At 34.3% G+C, this 25,289-nt stretch overlaps 1 protein-coding gene across 1 annotated transcript in view; it reads left to right on the top strand.

The window, feature by feature from the left end:
* Window positions 1-25,289, top strand: part of PEX7 (peroxisomal biogenesis factor 7) — an 82,170-nt gene that overhangs the window by 32,679 nt on the left and 24,202 nt on the right. The window contains exons 6-8 of the mRNA XM_027850701.1: window positions 6,709-6,815; window positions 9,660-9,773; window positions 11,676-11,731. Of these exons, the coding sequence (XP_027706502.1) occupies window positions 6,709-6,815; window positions 9,660-9,773; window positions 11,676-11,731 (277 nt within the window). The remainder of the gene's footprint in view (window positions 1-6,708; window positions 6,816-9,659; window positions 9,774-11,675; window positions 11,732-25,289) is intronic.

Genomic DNA, 25,289 nt, shown 5'->3' with positions numbered 1-25,289 from the left:
TGAGTCCATCTCATTTTATGACATATGTACTAGATTGTCATCACTAGTAAAAATAGTTTAAATTTTTTATTTACAAAATATTAAAAAATGTAGAGTAAGACTTCATGTGAAAGATGACTTTTTTAGCTACAAAACATTGGTAATTTATTTTTCAAATGTAACAACATAATTCCACAGTAAAAGAGCTAATTTATAGATGTTACAAATCTGAACTTAGTACTGAAAATAAAATCCAAACTGAATATATTACCAAACATGAGAAACAGAATTGCTTCCACATTTCATATTACATCAGAAGGAATGCCAAGTACGTAACTATACGTGCTCTAGTATTTTGCAGAACTGCATAATACCCAGTGCTTTAGGAAATTGTGCCAATATTGTTATTGCTTTTGTCATTGAGAACTGTCAAAACTGCCAATAAGCCAAAGACACATATGGATTCCTACTTACCTCCATTAAGACAAAGTTAGATAATGTATGATGAGGGAACTCAAGCTAGGGTCCTTTCCAGTTCTAAAATGCTTTGGCAACAACCTTAATGACCTTAAGCATGATACAAATATCATTTGTTATTATTGTTATTGTTACTGTTACTATTATTATTATTACCATCACCATTTATTAAGTACTTTGTGTAGACCAGAAGGAAGAAGTCTGTACATTACGTATAAATACACTCAAATCATAGAGTATCTACCACCATGCAACAATTTATACTTTATTCATGAATTTTTAGAGGAAGTTTTTGCTGGAAGGAAGGGTATAGACCTAATGACACACTTGTGCAATTTACATCACCGTTTTATAGCTAGATTACTATAGTTGTTTTCAAGGTGATTGATCTTCCTGCTCACCTTCTAGAGTTGACCTTGTCTGCTTTTACCAGACGGATCTTCCTTAGATACCACCAATCAGTAAATTATTTTAGTTGCAGGGGAGTGGGAGTGGTGGTGGTGGTGGGGATGAATGCATAGGAAAACTATGGTAGAATATGGTAAATGTCAAATGATTCGGGTAGATTTTAAGTTTTAAATGATTTCTGAAGAAGTGATCAGCAGAATAGTTTATAGTTGCCCACTATATCTAAACCTGGCTATAACCATGTTTCACTTCACTTCATTCTCATTTCTTGCCAGTTGCCTTCCTATTTTCCCCTTGCCAGTTCTAGAGCCATAATGAATACTGCCAGTGCTGCTATGGCTTAACTCACATTCCGCATGAATTTCCAAACCAAAATGTCTCTCCCAGGCCATTTCTCTCCTATCTGTGTACTATTAGAATGTAAGTGCCCTAAGATTAGGGAATGTCTTCATTCTGTACCTGTATCCCTAGTGCATAACACATACTTGGGACATAATAAGGGCATAATAAGGGCTTTTTTCATTTATTCACTCACTATACAGTGTCCCAAAAGTCTTTGGGCAGTTTTAAGCTATTAAAACTTTAAGCTATTAAAAAAGACTTTTGGGACACCTTGAACATTTTGCATCTATCTCCTCTCCTCTCAAACCATCATCACCCTAGTTCAGTCTCTTATCACTTCTCATGTGGTCTGTTGAATATTATTCTAATTGGTCTCCCTGTTTTCATTCTGTCTCTGACACTTTTTCATTTCAGTTGAATACCCATGTTGGTTTTCTGCTCAGGAAGCTTTTGCCTCAAGACTAAAATACAGACTCCTTTGTTTGGCTTCTTAAACCCTTCACAATCCATCCTTCCCAGTTTATTGCAGCTTACTATTTTTCATGCAAACTGCCTTACTGGCAACAGCCAAACTGACTTACCTGCTATTAGCCACACACAGCCACCTTTGCCACAGAATCTCCAGCTTCATTCAGAGTTGAGCTCAAGTCCCATCTCTCCCCAAGGTCTATTCTCATTTCCTTAGTTACTAGTGAAATTACATAGTTACTTCAAGAAATTAGATTGCATATATTGTGTGTACAATTCACTATATACATGTCTCATCCTCCCCATATATTCCTCCCAACAGAGTGCAAGTGCCTTAAGGATAGGGTCCATCACATGAAATGAGTGCTTCTTCAATTGAACTATTGAATTATACACTGTATATACTGCTATTCAAAAATACTTGAAGAATTGAGCTTGATATAAATTGCTCTGTTCACTAGAGTTCTTGTCTCCTCTTATTAGGGAAATGTAAAATGTATGCTAAAATGCATTGTGTTAATTCATGTAATTTGAAGAAGTTTTTCCTGCAAAGTTTTGTTTTAAAACTTCGTTGGATTAGTGATTTTTGTGTATACTTTATCATTACAGATTATAGTTTTTCAAAGCCTCCTTATCTCATGTGATTATTAACCAAATTCACTCATAGATCTTCCTTTGAGAATCTGCCTAATGTGTTTGAGGCCTTCTTCTTTGTCTCTTTACATTTCATGACTGCTAGTGCATCACTTGAACTATCTGTCCGTCATTCTTGGGACGTGACCAATTCTTTCCCAATCATGTTTCCTTTATGATGTTCCTTATACAGTTTCTTATATGTATTTGAAAAATTTGCAGCTGATTTGCACCCACTATAGGTCTCTATCTTGTTCTTTGGGTTACCTGCAAATCTGATGCTTTGGAGTTTGTGGTATCTCAAGATTTACAATCAATACAACATTGCCTAGAGAAAATGTATGTTAAAAATGAGTTTTTATATTGGGGAGCAGCTGGAGATGTTAAAAGCACAGTACAATTTTTCAAATGCAATCCAGCCTGCTCCTTTCGTGATACTTAATTATGGATCTATGTATGGATCTATAATGTGTATGACATAATATAGGTATGAAGAGCTGTGCCCATTTGTAATTGGGCAGGAGGCATCTGCCCAATTGTGAACTACTCCCTTTATCTTCATTTAAGTGCTTTGAAGAGAAAATATTATTTGCTTATTTTATGTGAGCTTTGAGAGATCTCCAGTATTTTATAAAAGTTGAATGTTTCGGTATTTGGATTTTGTCTTCTCTTTACTGAGAAATCTCAATGGAAAAAAGTAGGAGGCAGAATAGTTGTTTTAGTGAAATTTGGAGTACAGTATTGTTAAGTGAAGTTAGAATTTTTTTCTTTTTATATATCTTATTCTTAAGAATTTCAGGGTAAGGAAAGATAGTGTACTCCAAATTTTAAAAATACTCTATAAGAACTTCCTGTAGTGGCCTAGTCAGGTAAACTGTAGCTTTGAAAGCCCAAAATTTTCATTCTCAATTCTGTATTGGGGAATGGTTACAATCCCTTTCATATGTCTAATAAAAATTAATATCAACTTGAAATTTTATTGGTTTAAGCACCAGCATAGCATTTTCAGTATCAGAAATAAGAGTAGAATGAAGCAGTGTAGGTGTTTGAACTTTTTACCTTGAGGAGGTAAAAGGAATATGATCCAGTTGGACTTAGGTACATAGGTATGAAAGATCAGAAAAGGATGTTAAATATGTTAAAAATTTATGTCTTTTACTTATGTTATATTATATATTTATGATATTCTTAAGTGAAGACCCAGTTTATAAGTTTGGGTGCTTCCCCAGGCAGTTAAAGAAAAAGAAAACTTAATGAAGCGAGTTTCTTCCAATTTTCCTCTCCCATTGACTTCGTAATAAAGAAATGAAAAATATTAAATGAATTTTTAAAAGTTTATCAAGGAAATTTTTTCCTTTCATTTTCAAGCAGTTCCTCCTCTACACATGCTTGAGCAGATCCAGTCTGTTACTAAAAATATGTGGTTGTATGTACATGCATGGGTTGTTATTTTAAATGTTAAGTTGTTTAATAATGTTATGTTGATATAACTGAATTATTACAAAATTAACTTAAAGCTTCTTCCTATAGCAGTTGAAGTAAGGGCTCCTTGAGTTTGAAGAATTTATAAATAAGAGAACTTGATCAGTTTCTCCTACCCATTTCAGTTGCTTCATTTGTCTGCAAAAGACTCTCCAAATGAGTAATTATGTAGTAATTCAACATCTACAATAGAGAGAGGAAAAGTAAACCAACATACGAGGCTTATGTATCCAGATAGATTAATTAAAAGATATTTTGTACAGCCAAATGAGTCCTCCAGAATGGGATACTTCTTTTTTGTTTAGGAAAGGTTCCATTTTTGTTACGTGTTAAGAGATGATTCCTCCTTTTTTGGAAGTTCCAGAATGATGATTGATGGGTAAGCAAGGTGTTATCTACCTCTGATTCCAAATCTGCTGTAGCATCTTTGAGTTCAGGAATTGGTTGGGGGAAGAGGGAATGAGAGTGGGAAACTAGATATTATCTGACTTGCTACAGACTAGCAAACAAAGGGAGCATAGAAGGGGATTATCTTTGATCCCAGGTGCTATGGGGCTTTTTGGGCCCAGATAGACACTTACCTTTGAAGTTATTGTTATACAAAGAGAACACCTTCTTGTCTGATTTTAGGGGTGAAAAAAAATCAGGGACAATTAACAAGTGAGAAACCAAAGGACTTAAAAGTGACTTATGATTTTTTCCTCTCAGAATTCTACTTGCTAAATTCTATCTTAGATTCTTTATGGAGATGAGAAATAAAACTCCACGATACAGAGATGCTAATAAGAGAGAAAAACCTTACTTATTAATATAGATATGTATATGCATGTATATATTATACACCAAACACTGTCACTTAATTTGCACTCCTTGTGAAAAAGACTAGCATTTGCAGTTACAAAATGCTGAGGAGCAAAGTCATATCCTCATACACATAATAAAAAAGGGGTACAGAACTACAGAGACCTATGTTAGGGAAGATATTGAACAAGTTAAAATTTTGTTGGCTGGCCTATAAATATTGTTTTCTTTTGAAATAAACACTACATTGATTTTTAAAATGAGTCTTTAAAAAAGAAACAAAAAAAATCCAAATTGGAGACTTCAGTGCTTTAAATAATTATTTAGATTTCTTTAACATCTATAGTAGGAAGAAAAGGTTCTTATTCCGTATGGTATATATTCCATTGAGACTTGGTCCTTGACTGAGTGCTTTTCAATTGAATTCCTTCTCATGTTGTATTTATTACATGATCTTTATAGTGGTTTGCTGCATGTGATTGAAAAATACAGATGGAAAATTTTTCAGGTTTTTTGGTGATTGCTGAATTAAAAGCATCTTTTAATGCCAGTTTTTCTTTTAGTGTATGACATTATGACATCATTGAGATTGTGTCTTCAGTAGCTTAGAACAGATAGTTTTGTGGTTGTGAATTTTAAACCCTGTACAGCACAAAATTACCAAACTTAATTTAAAGCTGTACTGTGTTCTAAGTATTCTGTCTTTAGCAATGCTGTTTCTCATTTATCTTTTCAAATCATTAGTACTGCACATTGTAAATGTTCCTGAAAGCTTTGTTTAGCATTGATTATGTGGTTCTTGTCTCACATTACTTGTGGGGATGAGAATAACTTTTAATCATTTGGTGTTTATTGCCTTGGATTGAGAATTGTAGTGCAAAAGTGTGTGTGCCCGTGTGTGTGTATGTGTGTGTGTGTGTGTGTGTGTATTTATTTATTATGTCCTTTAATGTGACAGTTTTCTTCAAGTCTGAATCAAGTGTAGCATACAATTAAATTTTCCTCATGTTCCTAGCTCAGGAATCAGCAAGAATACATTGCTTAATTATGTTCCTACTAAATGTCAAATATATTAGTATTAGGAACCTAAGGAATACTCATGTGTTTGGTACATAAACATCTCCTAAAATGTTGAGACATAAAGGCTGTTGGATAAGGGGGAAAGCACTGGATTTGTTGTGAATGAAGGAATGAAACATTTATTAAGCACTTGCTGTGTACAAAGCACTGTAGTAAAAGACCCCAAGTCTAGGGTCTACTGCTTCCTATTATGTAACCAGTAACTTCTCCGAGCTTTAGTTTCCTCTTCTATAAATTGAGGAAAATCTCTATGCTACCTACCTCAAAGAGTTATTGTGAGAATCAAATGAGATAATGGATATAAGGTTTTGTAAATCATGAAGCAGTATGAGGCATTCTGTAACTGTCAGCTAATGTTATAAGCCAAATTCCTTCCTTCTGTCCTGGTGACTTGCCCCTGAAGTCAGTTAGCATTTTGTCTTCCCACAGCTGAGCAGAATGAACCTTTAAAAAAAATAACTTTGTAGGGATGTCGAATCATTAACTTTAAGATTGTGTAACCTCACTTTTTCTAAGAAACAAAAATGCTACATTGCCAAAGGTCATTTGCTTTGACTGGCACTTAAAAAGATGTTATTCAGGATGCCTAGGAGATTATCCCTATTTTAGATGGACAAACTCTTATCTGCCCTGATCAGGAAGGTCATATACAAGTCTCAGAAAAATGACATCCTTTGGTGCTCAAACATTTGCACAGTCCAGACTTGGGGAAAGAATATGGAGATTCTCAGTGCCTTTTGTATTTCCCCGAGGGAAAAATCTTCTCTTATAGATTCAATCATTATTCTGTTTGACTTAATTCTGATTCGATTTTCCTGCCCTTAATAGATCTAAAACCATTTAGGTTCATTTATTTTTATATATTAAGGAGATAATTCACTGAAGAGAAAAAAACCAATAATGGTAAATCAAAACCGTTTAGGGTTGAAGTGATCATCATTGACAAATGTTGATGAGTATCCATTGAGTCCTGATACTTAACCGAGTGCTGTGCCCTTTTTATGGATGAGAAGTAATTCATTCTCTCTCCTGTTCCAGGGGATCAGACTCTAAGAGTTTGGGATGTGAAGACGTCAGGAGTCAAAATTGTGATTCCAGCTCATCAAGCAGAAATCTTAAGCTGTGATTGGTGCAAATACAATGAGGTATAATATACTAAACAGTGTGAACTTTTCCTAATAGATCAATCTTTATTTTTTAAAAATAATTTTCATCATCATCTTTTACACTTTTACTGCCTTCATTTAAAAATCTTTCTGTCCCATTCATCTACTGAAAATGTCATCCCCTTTTTCAAAGAATAAAAAAAAAGTGAATTTTCAAAAAGCCAGTTCAGCAAAATTAATACATCAACTGAATCTGACAGTATATGCAACATTCTGCATCCATAGTCTCCCCACCTCTGCAAAGAAGAGAGGAAAGTACATTTTATCATCTCTTTGAGGCCAGCTTGGTTGTTATAGTTGTACAGTATTCTGAGTTTTGGTGGTGATAGTGGTGGTGCGGTAGATGTTATTTCCATTTACATTGTTGTGTACCTTGTGTATATTTATTTCCAGTTTTTACTACTACAAGAATGCTACTGTAAATATTTTGGGCCAATTAATTCATAGCTCTTCTAGTAGGGTATTTTTGTGTTTGACTTTCTACAGCCCTAGAACGACTTTTCTTAACCAGTGAAAAGTTATTTGCATTCTAGATCAATTTTATTTCATTTCTGTTATGGAGACCCATGGATGTTTAGGTTAAATTTAATCACTCTGGTTTCTAATTGATGTTCGTGTGTGACCGGAATTAGCATTAGTAGGATTTAAGTGCACACAGCTACAGACAGAAAGAGAAACAGATAAATGCTCAAAAGTTTAACAGTATAGGATTATTTTGGTTGAATGACTTTATGATTTCTGTAGCATCCTTTCCCTCTCTGGTCTGGAAATAACTTCTCTTGGACCTTGGTTAGTACTTTGCATTTCTATTATACAATTAATAGTAATATTATTGTGTTATAATTATTTGTGAAACTGTCATGACTTCATACTAGATTGTAACCCCATTAGGATCTAGATCTTGTCATATCTTTCCCTATCCTGCTTACCCTGTGCCTAGCATAGTGCTATGCACAAAGTAGGTATTTAATACATGTCTGCTTAATTGAATTAAATTTGTTGCATTTTCTCCCTTCCTTCTAGGTCTCCAAATTTATATTACTTACTGCTTTGTTTCTTTTCTTGGATTAAATTTTGATTCTTTTCTACTTTGCTATTCAAACTATTGTTTCACTTGTAATTTGTTTGTCTTAGGTACTTACTTTTAATTTTATAACCCATTTGTTTTAAAATTTTCTCTTTGTCTTGTTTCATTACTGTAACCAAGTTCCACTCTTTTTAAAGAAAGTACTATACTTTTTATATAACGATATCAAAACAATTTATAGTCATATAAGAAGTATCATTTTTTATATTTTTATTATTATTGCACTTGATTAGAAAAATGCAAATCTCAACCTTGAGATATCATTTACACCTATCAGATTGGCTAAAATGATTGAAGGGAAAGCAACAAATATTGGAGGGAATGTGGAAAAATTGGGACACATTCATTGTGGGTGGAATTGTGAATTGATCCAACCATTTTGAGGAGCAATCTGGAATCATGCCCAAAGAATTATTATATTGCCTATACCCTTTGACCCAGAAATACCACTACTAGGTCTATTTCCAAAGATGATTAGGGAAAAAGGAAAAGAATCTATAGAACCTATATGTTATAAAATATTTATAGCAGCTCTCTTTGTAGTGGCAAAAAACTGGAAATTGAGGGAATGCCGATCAATTGGGGAATGGCAAGTTGTGTTATGTGATTGTGATGGAATACTACTGTGCTATCAGAAGTAATGAGCTTGATGATCTTAGAAAAACATGGATAGACTTGAATGAAATAATGAAGAGCAAAATGAGCACAGTAGTCTTTTTTTTTTTAAGAATAACTTTGAGCAAATAAGTCATTTTTACTATTATAACTATCCAAATTAACTACAAAGGACATATGAAGGAAGACGCTGTCTGTATCCAGAGAAAGAGCTGATAAATAGAAGTGTGTATAGAATGATTTTACATATCTATGTCTATATCTATACACACACACACATTTCTGTCTAATGGTAGCCATCTCTAATGGGAAGAGGGGAGGGAAGAAAAAAAGGGGGAAAAAAAGAAATTTACGTGATAACTTTATTATATATTTAAAAGGAACAGCAAGTTGTACATAATAGATTTGCAGTTTCATGTGCAATCATCTTTTTTATTGTACTGTTATGGAAATGCTTGTTTTAATCCTTAAATTAAAAATAAAAAAAGAAAGCACTTCACACACGTACACACACACACGCACACGTGTAATTCATACAAAACTTCAGGTAATTTCACGAATCAAAGCTGAGGATGCTAAATTGCAACTTTTTTGTGAAATTGTGATGGGGAAAATGTGTGTGTGTGTATTTATACGATTTGCACATAGTCTATTGAACTTTGCCAAACATGGAAATGATATATTTCTCCCACCCACTTTTAGATTCATTCTTGTTAATTAAAGGAATAAGAACATTGTTTTCTCATAATCTTATGAATGATTAAGGGGAAAAAAATGGATCAAAAAATGAAGTTTTGTTGGATAACAAAACTTTATCTCAATAAAGATATTGACTTTGCAGACTACATTGAAAACATCTTACACTGTAAATTAATTTTCATAATACTAAAATCAAATTGGGAAAAAAACTGTTGCTCTTCTGGGTTCTGTAGTAGATAGATGCTGGTGTTAGATTATTGATGAACTAAGTGGATGAGCCTTATATTTCCATTCCTCATGCCAAAACTCTCCAATTTACTAGATACTTGATTGTCAGCAATAGGAACAGGAGACCTTTAATGCCTTTCATGTTAAAATTAAGTTAATTTTAATTGTGGTTTTTTTTTCCCTAATTTTTTTAGAATTTGCTGGTAACAGGTGCAGTTGACTGTAGTTTAAGAGGCTGGGACTTAAGAAATATACGTCAACCAGTATTTGAACTTCTTGGTCATACCTATGCTATTAGGAGGGTGAAAGTAAGTCAGTGTGTCTCTTAAATCCCTTTCCTTAACACTTATTTTAAAATTAAAATACTTTGTAAATGCCTGGCTACGTATTTATGTTCAAGTGTTGGCTGCCTTTAATTCTTATTATACAAAAATTATGTTATTGACCTCGAGGGCTATACGGTTAGTTGGAAAGGCTATTTACAGAGTTATCAAATAAAAGAGAGTTAAAATACATTCAGAATACTCTGTCTAAGAAGGGAAATGAATGTGTGATACAAATTAGGGAGGTAAAATAATGAAAAAAAATAAAGTTCTGATGCTTGAAGGGGTAAAGTGTGTTGTCTGAACAAAATCAAGTCATTCCCTAAGGCTCCAGATAGTCTAGATTTTAATATTGTTACTGTGTATCATTTTATGCAAAGTGCTGAGGCTTTATAGAGATGGTGTACACAGGCTGTCTGTGACTGAAATTTATAGGAGTTTCTTTCAGTGCCCCTAAGAAATTTGTCTGTGCTCTGGATTACTCTTTCCTGCTATTGGTAGAACTTTGGAAAAAATCTGCCATATGATTGTATGAATTATATTCAGTTTCTGTACTTTGACCTATTTGGTTATAAGGGTAAAAGTATCCTGGTCATATATCCAGTTAGATAATTATGCTTTACATATTTGAAGGCCCTAACATACTTTCAAATGTGTTGTTTAATGTTTTGAGATTTTCCAGGCTAGAGTAATACAGAGTACTACTATACATGGAATGGCACCTGATTTTTTCTTATAATGTTTTAAACATCTGTCATGTCCTATACTTATCACTTGTACTTGAGAGAAATCTCATGTAGAAGTATTTAAAGTGCTGGCTAGAAATGTTCTTTTACATGAAGAGATGTACCAGCAATTAGCTTTTCAGAGGCTACCATCAATCTGTTGAGTTAATTTAGTTATATTTTTAAAAATGTTATTTGGAGGCAGATGTTTTAGATAGAGAACCCATCTTGAAGTGAGGAAGATCCTGCCTCTGACACAGACTGGCTTTGTGACCCTGGGCAAGTCACTGAACCTCTCAGTGCTGTGGCAGCTGTCTAAAACTATAGGTTGCCAACAACCACAAGTGCCAACCTGCATTGATAGAGGGAGTTTTCTCACCTGAGAGATTCCTGGACTAATAAGATTACAAATCTTCCCTATCCCTGTCCTTTTTTGTAACTCATTAATTGCCTTTAACTTTGCAACTTTCACCATTGAGATAAAATGAATATTTTTTCATTATCCATGATGCAAAGATTAAGAAATTACTTTAATGAAATGTTTAATCTTGAAGTATTTGTTATGATACTTATGGCTATAGTATATCTAATGCATTACGGTCATTGAAAATTTACATAGCACTAGTTATATCATGTATTTCAAAGTCATTTATGGTTTTAAATGGACTTTTTTCTATTGAGATTCAGTAAGAGATTAGGGTGAATGTGTACAAATAGTAATTTTTGTTTTAGAATAACAGATATTTAGGAGCATCTTTCCCTAGCAAAATAGTAAACAGCAGACCACATGACTTTTTTATGAAAACATTATGCAAGAAAATTTGACTAGAGGTAGAGAATTTATAGACCAGAATTGTTCTTCCTCTCAAAGTAAATTTTTAAGGTTAAATTAAAGACTAAAGAAAGTAGAATTTGAATTGCCAAAGCAGAAAAACCTTTAGTTAACAATAGTGCTTATGGACATTACTAAAAATGAAATGCTATTATGCAGTTAATCTCAGATTCAGACAGTTATTTCAGTAAGAATTCTCTTTGTTACAGGAAAACAAAAGTATTTTATGAGACTCCCTTAATTGTTAAGTTGTTGTTATTTTTATATATTTAACAAGTGTTTATTCAAGGTTTTATTGTTAGAAAAAATTTTCTTTTCTTTCTCTTGCAGTTTTCACCATTTCACGCTTCTTTGTTGGCCTCTTGCTCCTATGATTTTACAGTGAGGTACAGCAGCTTTTATTATATTGTGCTGTTAAATATCAAATAGTAGTTCTGTTTTTAAATGGTGTTTTTTTGTGAAAAATTATGTTTATATTCCTAAGAGGAAAATAATTTAACCTACATATATCTAGTGTTTGCTCTTTTTTTATAATTTTCATAGTTTAGTCATAAGTAAGGGTAGATTAAAAAGATCCTAAAGGTATTGTCCCAGATAAGAGAATATATTGGGATGATCTGAAGCTTAGGGGAAATAAAGACTTTCCTCTGTAATCAAGGAACCTAAACTTTAGTCAAGTTATCTTTTGAGATTTCTTGAATATGCCAAGTGCCATTTAATATGCCATTAGAGAGACAGATTTTCTTGAAATCTTGAAACCATGGGGGTGGGAATTTTTTTTACTTAAAGAATAACTCGGAATTTGGGGGAGAGGGAATAGAAACCTATCATTATGTTTTAATCCATTTTTACAGAACTAAAGTTATATTTTTAGGATCATGAAAGTGTATTATATATAACTTTTCAGATAGAATTATTTTAGGTATTCTAGACTTAAAACTCTATAGTATAGACATAGTTACAAATCTACTCATTGGATTTGTTTTTAAGTGAAAACTAAGAAGGTTATTATTTTTTAAAATTTATATTTTGTGTGATACCAAGAATATCCAGAAAATGCTCATTTTCTTTTGGAAAAAAAATTGTTGATGTCTTTTATTTTTATATGACCTTTATTTTCAAATGGGTTCCTGCCTTTCACCTTCTCAGAGAGCCATCCTTTATAACAAAGACTTTTTTAAAAGAAAGGGGGAAAATAGTCCACCAAAACTAACTGACACATAACCAAATCTAACAGGATATTCAGTGTTCACACCCATAGTCCTTCACTTCTGCACTAAAGAGAGGGAGATGCATTTTCATATCTCTTCTCTGAGGCTAAGTTTGGTCATTACAATATGTCAGCATTCAGACTTGATTTTTTTTGTTTTTGTTACTGTTTTTTCCTTTTACACTGTTGTAATTATTGGGTATTGTTTCCCTGGTTCTACTTATTTTCTAATGTGTTATCTTTAATCCTAGAGATTACAGTAGAAATTATAATCTGATACTATGTCTTTAAATCTTTTATCCTTCTAAAGCAAAAATCCATGTTCCGTAATTTAAAATTTTTTCTAGTTTGGCAGTTCCAGAAAAAGCTGTTAAGGGAAAAATGAAACAAATATGAAAACCCTATCTTGTACTGCAAAATTGTCTCTTTTTTCCCATTGGTCCTTCTCATGTCATATGTCAGCTTTATTTTTTTTACAGTTGCTTTTATATTATATTTCATATTGTTTTTATATGTTTTATGTCATATATTATTTATAGTATAATTTAAATAATAATTGCTTCTGATTTGTTTTTTCCTAAGCTAAACAGGAATGGTTTCACACAATCTTATAGTTACCTACATAGTTCCCCTTCACCTTCTTAACCAAAATTTGGGCATTCACTTTGGTCTTAGGCAGCTGGTGGCATAGTGGAAAAGAGAGCTGAGCCTAGTGTCAGGAATGCATGAGTTCAGATCTAGCCTCATATGCTTACTAACCATGTCACTCTAGACAAGTTACTTAACCTCTGAAATAGAGACCTTAATAGTACCTGCCTCGCAGACTTGTGAGTATAACTGAGATAATGTTTATAAAACTCTTAGCACGGTGCACAGCACATAATAGTCACTTAATAAGTGCTTGTTCACTTCCCCCCTTCCCTTAGAATCCTTTCTTTCATGATCTGTCTTTTGAGCATGCAGATGTTTTGCTTTAAGACAGGTTGCTCCAGATGTCACACATCCTGCCAGGGCCAGACAAAGTGGCCACTAAAAAGACTTAATTGAAATGAAAAGTGTAAACGTATATGACTGCATCTGTATTGTTTGTCTACCTATCTGTCCCTCTGTCTGTCTGTCTATCTACCTACCTCTAGTTGTTGATGATGAAGCGTACTTCTGTACTCTTGACTATTAGCTTTATCTGGTGTTCATATCCATTTAGTCAAGGTTCGTCTTATTGCTTTTTCAGCTTTCCAGTTCACTCTGCAAAGGAAGTACATTGGTTTTTAACCAAATTAAAATCTGCTATTCATCTCTCTCTTCATACATTAGATTTCTTCATGTTATGCTTGAGTAGGATTTGAAACTGGAGAGTGGCCTTCATGGTGTTCATTTCTTCATGATCATTCTAAATAGTGATGACTGAATAGCGACATCTGACAAAACAAGAAATCATGTGTAACTTTTCAGATGGCAGGACTCAGAGCTCCTAGAAAAACACATAGCAAACACTCGATAAGTGTTTGTTAAATGGAGAGATGAGTGAATGGAGAAAGAGACTAACTTCCAGTAACAATATACTTGGAGGAATTATGGGTAAAGAATTTGGGCACATTTCAGATACATATCAGAGGCAGAGTGCATAGGATATTGTACTTGTAGTCAGTAAATATGAGTTTAAATCCTACCGCAAATACCTTGCAGTGTGGTCATGGGCAAATCACTTTTTCTCAAAGCCTTAGTTTCCTCCAAAAAGTGCTTATACTGTCTCCTCGTAGGGTGGTGGAGAAAGTGCTCTGGGAACCTTAAAGTACTACGTACATCTAAATTTTTTGTCAGAATTAAACTTTGTAGCATTTAAGTTTTGATTTAACCTGATATGAAGATTCTTGGGACATTCTAGTAATGAGTAGTATTTTCTTTGTGATGATCTAGAATACTATTCATGAGCTCTATACTGTTTTGCAAGTGATGGTTCTCACTTTGGTAGTCAGACTTACAGAACATTTTACCATTACTGATTTACCTTTTAAAAGTAGATGAATTTTGAAACTTGAAAAGAAAACTTGTCTTCATTAAATTGTAGCAGGACATAGAGATAAAGCTGGCTTTTTCTTCAGAAATGAGCTTTTAATATTGACATGTGTGCTAGCTACTAAGCTTCAGTTTCTTTTCAGAAATTAGATATAAATTGAGAAGACCAGTAGAAATGTGTTATTACAGTAGACAATCACACTCCTTTGCAAAGGGAAATAAATGGAAAATAAATACTAGTGTGATAGGTGAATTCTCATTTTTTCAAAATAATTAAAGGAGAAGTTACTAAAAGTTTTCCCTTAGGCTTCTAGCCCTTCCTTAGAACTTCTCTGGGATATGATTTTAGTAGTACTTAAAATTTCACGTGAATCCAGTGGTATAGTTCTGTGTGGTAATTACTGAAGGGAAAAGTTAAAGAGGATGACTTCTCATTAGATTTTAAAGCAATGTGATATGAATTTAGTTGAATTTAATCCGTGAAGAATGTATTACATGATTAAAGTGATGTTTATTAATACTACTAAAGAGAAAAGCAAGGAAAATATTTAAGATCAAAGACCTCAAATAACTGTTTTTTTTTTCTAAATGCTAAAGATAATGTAGATGTCAGTGCCAGATTCTAACTTCTGTTAGGTTCTACATAATATATCCCCTTCAAATATAAGTATTTTATAGCCTATTTTAATGGATTTGTTAAACTTAGTTTCAGAACATTGCAGTTAAATGCTTTAACATTAACACGAAAGTGTTAAAAATGATTATCTGAAATAAAAAGGAAACTGAAGACAAAGTTACCGAGCCATCTATGATTTAATTTGCAAAGCTAGCATTTGTATATTAAACCAGGTCACTTGACTTCTCAAAGGTCAGAGACAAGGAGTGATTTACAGAGATGATTTTTATAATAAAAAAAAAAGAGGAATTGGAAAAATTATAGAACCTTTTTTTGAGCATAATTCAATTAGACAAGGCAGGTGACCTAATTAGTTAACTTCTCCCAGACTGTTTTAATCCTCTGCCAGACATCATTTCTTCCAGGTGGTACCTTTTGTAACCAGAAAGTATACTGGGAAAGAACTTGTGGTCAGTGGTTAGCAGTCACACCCCCCCCCCCCAACTTCCTTAGCAAAGTCCATAACCCAACTTGGACTCTAGCTAAAGAAAAAGAAAAGAGGGCTTAACTTCTGGCTAACCTTTCTCCGGCTGCCAGAAAGGGGAACTTGGCCTGTGGTCAAACCCCTTTCTGCTAGAAAGGTAAATTTAGCTTTTTGAAAAACCTTATAATCTTGTGATTATTTTATTCTTTCAAATTATCTGCTATTAAATAATAAAGTCTTCTCAATATATCTATTCACTAAATCGATAGATAATGCAGACTTAAGAAACCATCTAAAAAACAAAAAGAAACTATCCATGTTAGTCTGGAGGGCTATCTCTTCCAAAAGAAAGCAGCCTAATCCTATGATCAAAGTAAAAGTAAATTAAAGTAATCAAAAAGAGCTGATTTCTTTTTCAAAAGATATCAAGGATTTCTTTATTACTGTCATGTGAAATTCTCACATTTTTCTTTTAAAGATTTACCTTTATGCATCCAATAGAAAATATGCTTTAAATTTATATACTTATAGAGTATGTTATTGAATACTTATAGAGTATTCGAAACCGAAATAATAGTGAAGTATAAGACTATAATTTTAATTATTGAGTATGTTAGAGGCAAATAAGAATCCTAAATTTTACGGAAAATGTTGAAATCTTTCCCTAATTAATGAGTTGTAAACTCTTTTGCTGTATTCATTTGAAGATGTCATGCCTTATATTGTTATACAAAGACATGTATAATTTCTGTTGTTGCTGTAATTACTGTTTTCGTTTTCTTTTTCTTTTTATATGCTATCCATTTTCACTCCTCTGTGCTGCCATGCCAGATCTGCTTTGCAAACCATATTTAGTGAATGGTGAGAGAGACCATATATACATTATTTGAATTTTGAGAAGTCTTGTTTTATTGAACATGTCTCCATATTACCTAAGAAGCAAAGAAGTAAGCAAGCCAATTATTTCTAATAAAGTTGAATTGTAAAATAAGATGGCGGGGGGGTGTGGAGCCAAGATGGTGGAGTGAAAGCAGTGACTTGCTTGAGCTGTCCCCCAAACCCCTCCAAATACCTGTAAAAAAAGGTTCTAAACAAATTCTAAAGCAGCAGAACCCACAAAAAGACAGAGTAAAACAAATTTCCAGCCTAAGACAACCTGGATGGTTGATCAGAAAGGTGTATCGTGCCGGTCAGGGAGAGGAGCGCAGTTTGGTGTGGGCGCGCAGGCCTCAGTAAACCTGGAGCAGGCCTCAGAGGACTGAATTGTGGGAAGCTGTGACAGTTTCCAGACTTCTCAACCCATGAATGCCAAAGACAACTTAGAAGGTCAGTGGGAAAAGTCTATGACTGCGGTGAGAGAAGGAGCTAGGTCTCAGCCGCAAGTTTTGAGTGCAGCCTCTGGGGCAGCAGCTGCCTCTTGAGCTCCCGGCCCACAGACTGAGGGGGAATCGAGTGGCTGATCAGAGGGGCATTGCAGGGATCTCTCTGCCAGTGCTAAGGCAGGAATCTCTTGCTGTGCTCGAGCTTGGATCTGGGTCACAGTTCTGAGGGGCAGTCCTGGGGCGAGGAGGAGCGCTGGCCTGGTGGAGCTTGTGGCAGTGGAGAGGAAACACCCCACTCCTTATCATACCACCTTGGAAGAACTGAAAATTTACAGGTCCCTAGAAGTAACTCTGAAAACAACTGTACGAACCCCCGCAGCTTGGGACAGTACATTCTCCACATTGGAAGCAGACTCTTATCTTAACAAAGAGTTTAAAACTCAAGTAATTGGCCAGGATCATGAGTAAGCAGCCCAAAAAGAGTCAGACTGTATTATCTTATTTTGGTGACAAAGAAGATTAAAACATACAACCAGAAGAAGACAACAAAGTCAAAGCTCCTACATCCAAAGTCTCCAAGAAAAATATGAATCAATCCCAGGCCTTGGAAGAACTCAAAAGGGATTTTGAGAAGCAAGTAAGAGAAGTAGAGGAAAAACTGGGAAGAGAAATAAGAGTGATGCAAGAAAATCATGAAAAACAAGTCAACAGCTTGCTAAAGGAGACCCAAAAAAATACTGAAGAAAATAGCACCTTAAAAAATAGCCTAACCCAAATGGCTAAAGAGGTCCAAAAAGCCAATGAGGAGAAGAATGCCCTAAAAAGCAAAATTGGCCAAATGGAAAAGGAAGTCCAAAAGATTACTGAAGAAAATACTTCCTTAAAAATTCGAATAGAGCAATTGGAAGCTAGTGACTTTATGAGAAATCAAGACACTGTAAAACAAATCCAAAAGAATGAAAAATTAGAAAACAATGTGAAATATCTCATTGGAAAAACAACTGACCTGGAAAATAGATCCAGGGGAGAGAATTTAAAAATTATTGGACTGTCCGAAAGCCATGATCAAAAAAAAGAGCCTAGACATCATCTTTCAAGAAATTACAAAGGAAAACTTCCCTGATATTCTAGAACCAGAGGGCAAAATAGAAATGGAAAGAATCCACCAATCTCCTCCTGAAAGGGATCCCCAAAGGAAAACTCCTAGGAATATTGTAGCCAAATTCCAGATCAAGGAAAACACATTATAAGCAGCCAGAAAGAAACAATTCAAGTATTGTGGAAGCACAATCAGGATAACACAAGATTAAGCAGCTTCTACATTAAGGGACCACAGGGCATGGAATATAATATTCTGGAGGGCAAAGGAGATAGGAGTACAACCAAGAATCACCTACCCAGCAAAACTGAGTGTAATCCTTAAGGGGAAAAAATGGTAATTCAGTGACATAGAGGACTTTCAAGCATTCTTGATGAAAAGACCAGAGCTGAATAGAAAATTTGACCTTCAAATACAAGACTCAAGTGGAACATGAAGAGGTAAACAGGAAAGAGAAATCATAAGAGACTTATTAAGGTTGAACTGTTTACATTCCTGCATGGAAAGATGATATTTGTAACTCATGAGACCTTTGTCAGTATTAGGGTAGTTGGAGGGGAAAAATTATATGTATGTATATATATGTAGATAGATAGATATAGATATAGATACATAGATAAATAGAGGATACAGGGTGAGTTGAAGATGAAGGGGTCATATCTGGAGAATAAAATTAAGGGGTGAGAGAGGATTATACTAGGAGAAGAAGAAAGGGAGAGGTAGAACGGGGTAGATTATCTCACAAAAAAAAACAGAAAAGAAAAGGCTCTTACAGTGGAGGGGAAAAGGGGAAGGTGAGAGGGAATGAGTGAATCTTATTCTCATTGGATTTGACTGAAGGAGAGAATAACATACACACTCAATTGGGTGTGGAAATCTGTCTTACTCTACAGGAAAATAGGGAGGGAAGGGGACAAAAGAGTAGGGGGATGATAGAGAGGAGGGCAGATTGGGAAAGGGGGTTATCAGAAGCAAATACTTCTGAGGAGGAACAGAGTCAAAAGAAAGAATAGAATAAATGGGGGAGCAGGATAGGATTAAGGGAAATAGAGTTAGTTTTTCACAGGATGTCTACTATGGAAGTGTTTTGCATAACTGCACATGTATAACCTATATTGAGTTGCTTGCCTTTTCAATGAGGTTGGGTGGGGAGGGAGGAAGGGAGAATATTTGGAACCCAAAGTTTTAAAAACACATGTTTAAAAAAAAATGTTTTCACATGCAACTGGGAAATAAGAAATAGAGGAAATGGGGTACAGAAATCTATCCTGCCCTACAGGAAAATAGAAGGGAAAGGGGATAAGAAAAGGAGGGGAGAGACAGCAGGGAAAGCAGGCTGGGGAAGGGATATTCAGAATATATGCTATCTTGCGGTGGGGGGCGGGACGAGATGGGGTGAAAATTTGGAACTCAAAATCTTGTGGAAGCAAATGTTGAAAACTAAAAATAAATAAATTTATTATGAAAAAAATAAAATAAGATGGCCCAGTGGGTAGAGCACCTGCCCTGGAATCAGAAAAACCTAAGTTCAAATCCAGCCTCATTACCAGCTATGTGACCCTGGGTAAGTCACCCTGTTTTGCGTCAATTTCCTTATCTGTAAAATGAGCTGGGGAAGGAAATGGTAAACCACTCCAGTATCTCTGCCAAGAAAATCCTAAATGGGGTCATGAAGAGTTGGACATTACTGAAAAATGACTGAATAACAACATTATACCGTTTCTATATTGTTTTAAATATATTTATTTTCTTGCCAAATAATCAAAAGACGCAATTTTGACAAATTAGAAAATGTAAGATTTTAAGCCAGTAGTCACAGGATTATACATAGATTTAGAATTGGAAGGGACTTTAAGAGGTAATCTATTCTGACCTCTTTTTTTTTTTTCAAATAGATGAGGAAACTGAGTTCCAGAGATTTCAGTGACTTGCCTGATATTATGTAGGTAATAAGAGGCAAGGCCAGAATTGGAATCCGGGTGTTTTGATTCCAAATCCAGCACCATTTCTATTACACTTAATGTGCCATGATAAAGCAGATAGTTAATTGAGTTAATTGGCCCAGAAGATGGGGTAAATTTTACTTTAAATGCTAAAAAGCAAATTACTATCTGTGACTTTTAAACTTCTAGTGTGTGGGGAGAGGCCAAGGATAGACAGATATAGATGAGTTGTGTAAATCGGCTATATTGGAGGAAATATTCATATTGTTCCATTTGAGTGATTTGCTTTCCTACTCATCATGGCAACATTGTTTTCAAATTAGCTTATCAGTTTTTATTGAGATGGGAGTTAGAAGTAAGGGCATTCCTGATATATCCTTTGATCAAGAAGTGTGGAAAGTTAAAACATTGTTATTTAAAATATGTACACATACATAAATGGAACATAAACCAATGTAACTGGGTATCCAAAAGCCCAATTTTCTCCTAATTTACCATTTAGAGGTATTCTGTTGGTACTTTAATGGACATTTAATTCTGTGTGATTGCTGCTTACATCCTTCTGTAAAATCCCATCAGGGATCTCTCTACACACTGATCTAAAGAGCTCAATCTAAAAAATATTTTGTGTATACCATTGCAACCTCAGGCAGTTTGTTTCGAGTACCTTACTCTTGGTACACGACATACCAAACTTCTTTTTGGTTCATATAAATCTTTCTTGATGTCTTTTATGATGCCACTCTCATTATTGGAAATATATAATACTTTATACACATCGTGCTGTTTTAGAGCACTTCTACTTTTGATTTTTCTGACATTTTGTGTTCTATGAATTTAAGGCTGTATAGCATCACTAGGATAATCTTGGTGTTAAATAAGTTTTTCCTATTTTTCTCAAATCTTATTAATTCTGTGTAATATTTTACTCTTATTTTTTGCCTTTTATTTTTTAATATCTTCAGTGCTTGACACATTGCCTGGAACATAGTAGGTATTTTAAAAATGCTTGTTGATTTGACTCGTACTATATTCTTATATGTTCCTTCAGTTTTCCTTTAGTGTCATCTTTCCACATTGTAGTTTTGTGTTTCCTTAATCAACACTGGGGCAAACAATGCTAACACAAAAAAGACACTGAAAGGTGCTTCTTAATATTTAAAATAAATCAGATGTTTAATGATATCTTTTAAATTAGGAAACAACATACAGAGTTTTAAGATGGTTTATGCTATATAAATAGGAAAAAAATGATCTTAAAAGGTTTCTTGGAAATCTTAAATCAGTATGCCAACCAGAGAAATACCTTTATCTTTGTCACATTTACTGTTATGAGATTTGCCTTTGCAGAGTAAGTGTCTTAACTCTTAAGTGGTCGATGAGCTTTTTTTTATTGGCACAGAGATTTTCATGGGTAGATATTTCTCTTTCCTCCCCTTCCCCACAAAAAAAGGTCAGTCAGAGTAAACAGACAGAAAGTATAGGTGAATATGTACTCTTGTCTCACAAACCTTATATTTCAACTTTACCTACCCCCTCCTTCACCACAAAAAGGTCAACCAAAGTAAACATAACAAACAGCAGGTGAATTTATACTTTCATCCATTTTGTAATTATGACTTTACTTAATCTTTAAGTTAATATTTTAAAATTCATTTGCACTTAATTTTAAAAATGAAACCTTAAAAGGCCTTTCTGTGACTTATGAAATAGTACTAATAACATCTTCAGGAGCTATTTTGGATTTGCAAAATCACAAAAGATCTATATTTAAAATTTTATCCCTATTCAGATAGTTTCAGTAAAAACTTCAGTATAAAATTATTTGCCTTAAGGCAAATAAAGAAGTGGATTCTTACCCCTCATATTGGTAAAAACCTCCAAATTCACATTTGTTTATAAGTAAATTTAACATTTATTGAGCATCTACTCAATATGCAAAATATGCTAGACGAGGGGTGGGGAACCTTCGGTCCTGAGGCCACATGTGGCCTTCTAGGTCCTCAAGTGCAGCCCTTTGACTGGATCCAAACTTCATAGAACAAATCCCCTTAATAAAACGATTTGTCCAGTAAAAGTTGGACTCAGTCAAAAGGCCGTACCCAAGGACCTAGAAGGATACATGTGGCCTCAAGGCTGAAGTTCCCCACCCCTGTGCTAGACCTTTCGGGAATACAAAAATGAATAAGAGAGATCCTAGTCCTTAGGGATCTGATAATTGGGTAACTTGTCAGGGGGTGGGGGCTTGCAGGATAGGGATGGTATGTAGAGTACAGAAAAATCATTTACCTACTTTCCTAAGCATCTGTAAGGATTTTGTTGTACTGCACACATATTGCAAATGAACCTAATTTCTTGATTTGGTAGTTCTTGATTAGGTAATGTGATACACTTCACTCTGATGGTAAAGTCTAGTCTGCAAATAGTTCCACTTTAAATATAGTTTGTTTTTTTGTTTAAATATGAAGCAGAGATATTAAAAGTCACATAAAATTAACTGATTTTTAGATGGGAAGCTACAAGTATGTAAGAAATTATAATACCTGGTGCATTTTGTTCAGTGGAAATGAACTTGGTAAATCAGTATTGACTTGAAGATGAACTTTGTTCTTTGGTATTTTTTCCCTCTCTTATGTTAGTCTTCATAGAGTCCCACATTTGTGCCTTATCATGGTATGGGAGATGACCTTGGTTTCTTGAAGACTGGGTCACCAGAATGTAGGCCCTGGCCAGTTCTGTGATGTACCTGTCATGACCACCACATATGAGTAAAATTGTGTGTGTTTGTGTATGTGTGTATACATGCAGTGCACATGCATTTACTTCTATGTCAGTGTGTCTCCCTCCCACTCCCCTTTCTCCCCTACTTCCCTTTTCCATCTCTTCCTCCCTCCCAATGTAATATGTGTTTTTAGCATTTGTTAAATATTTGCAATCTAGAGGTAGCTAGGTGGTACAGTGAATAGAGCACTGGCCCTGGAGTCAGGAAGATCTGGGTTCAAAGTCGGCCTCAGGCACATGATACTCACTAGCTGTGTGACCCTAGTCAAGTCACTTAACTCAGTTGCCTTGCCAAAAAAAAAAAAATTGGCCAACTAATAGTAATATTCCTATTGTATTCTATTTTGCTTTTTTTCCACTTACTATTAATAGTATTTGTATGTCTAAAGGAACAACTTGGAGCTATGTGACATGCTGTTTTTAATATTATATGTCACAAAAGAATTTTCCATTCTAAAATACATGTAGAAAGTTGTTGTTGTTCAGTCTTCATTCTTGAAGATGACCAATAACATCATGAGGGCGATGTCGTGACTTGCAAGTGAAGGGAATTATTGCCAAATTGCTAAGAACTTTGCATGGAAATCATTGTAGATTAATTTTATGATTTATAATTTAAATGTCAACTGATGTATGAAAATAATTAATATAGAATGAAAAAACATTAATTGGGAAAATATGTGAAAGTTTAGGCTTAAAATCACTGAATCATTTAGAACCATTTAATTCTTTAAGAATCAACTACGTTAGTTGTCTTAATTCATAACCTAATACAAATGTGAGGAGGGTGGATGTTTAAAGGATCTGTGAAATTCTGAGCCATGTCATTATTAGCATAAGTCACTGCTTTGAACTCTAAAGTATGCCAATTAGTTTCATCTCAGGATTTACAGGTCTTGTCAGTTAATTAATAGCAAAATTTTGAAAAAAAAATTATTTGTTCAGTTGCAGTAAGGAAACCGTGTGAATTAAATTGCATTAATTCATATCTAGTAATGTTTACATGCTTTGACAGTGTTTCTTCAAGTATACTAGATACAGGCTAAAGTCTTTTTTATTTTTGGTTCTCAAAAATAGTTTGCAATACTGTATGAATGGGAAAAATCTTTAGAAGTTGTCAGTGTAAAGCTTTAAGTTAATTTTATAAGCTATCAGTATAAAATTATGTAATATAAAGAAGAAGAAATATGAAATTCACTCCATAGGTTTACTAGATAAAAATCATTCAGTCTATACAATGCTGTTCAAAAGTTTATTTTTTTGGGGCAGCTAGGTGGCGCAGTAGAGAGAGCACCGACCCTGAAGTCAGGAGGACCTGAGTTCAAATTCAGCCTCAGACCAAACACTTGACACTTACTAGCTGTGTGACCCTGGGCAAGTCACTTAACCCCAATTGCCTAAAAAAAAAAGTTTATTCTTTTAAAAAAAACATATAAACATACACACGCATACATATACATATTTTCCAAATCTGAGACTTCATCCCCATAGAGACCATTAATTGAGAAAATCCCTTATACCAAAGCACATGAACTATTCTGTACCTTCCAGTAGTTTTAGAGAATTACCTGGGGAACTAAGAGACTAAGTGACTTGCCTAGGGTTACACAGCCAGTATGTGTCAGAAACAAGCTATGAACTATTGAGTTGCCCAGTAGATTTTGTATTTTTCTCATTAATGATCTGCTTGTATTTGTCTCTCATTAGGATAAATTTCCAGATAATAAACCATTAGCAAGTCTAACATATAATCAGTCTGCCAATTGAGGATTTTGGGCTAAATGATCTTTAACATTCTATCTAGCTTTAGTATTATAGGAGATTTGAATTATTTATCTTTTTTAAAAAATTTAATTTTAAATTCTGAATTCTTTCCCTCTCTCCCCTTTCCCTCACCCATTGAAAAAGCAAGGAGGAAAAAACCTATTAGAAATATGTATACTCATGCAAAACAGATTCACACATTAGCCATGTCCATGAAGAGGAAAAGAAAATATTCTTGAGTCTGCATTCTGAGTCCATCAACTCTATATCTAAAGATAGAAATAGATAGCTAGTTTCATCATGAATCCATTGGAATTGTGTTGATCAGAGTTCCTAAGCCTTTCAGAGTTGATTATCTCTATGACATTGTAGTAATTGTATAAATTAATCTCTTGGTTCTGCTCACTTCACTTTGCATCAGTTCATCCAAGTCTTCCCAGGTTTTTTGAAACCTTCATCACTTCTTAATAGTTCTATTCTATCACATTCTCATACTGTAACTTCTTCAGCCATTCTTCACTTGATGAGCATTCCCTCAGTTTCCAGTTCTTTGCTACCACAAAAGAAGGTGCTATAAATATTTTTGTACATGTGTATCTTTTTTCCTTCCTTTGATCTCTTTGAGGTATAGACTTAGTATCAGTTTGCAGGGTCAAAGGATATGCACAGTTTAATAGTATTTTGGGCCTAGTTCCAAATTGCTTTCCAG

Source organism: Vombatus ursinus, unplaced genomic scaffold (genome assembly GCF_900497805.2).
Source record: "Vombatus ursinus unplaced genomic scaffold, bare-nosed wombat genome assembly UNPS02009132.1, whole genome shotgun sequence".
NCBI classification, from domain to species: domain Eukaryota; kingdom Metazoa; phylum Chordata; class Mammalia; order Diprotodontia; family Vombatidae; genus Vombatus; species Vombatus ursinus.
Note: the sequence above shows the minus strand (reverse complement) of the source record. Positions and strands in the feature narration are given on the sequence as shown.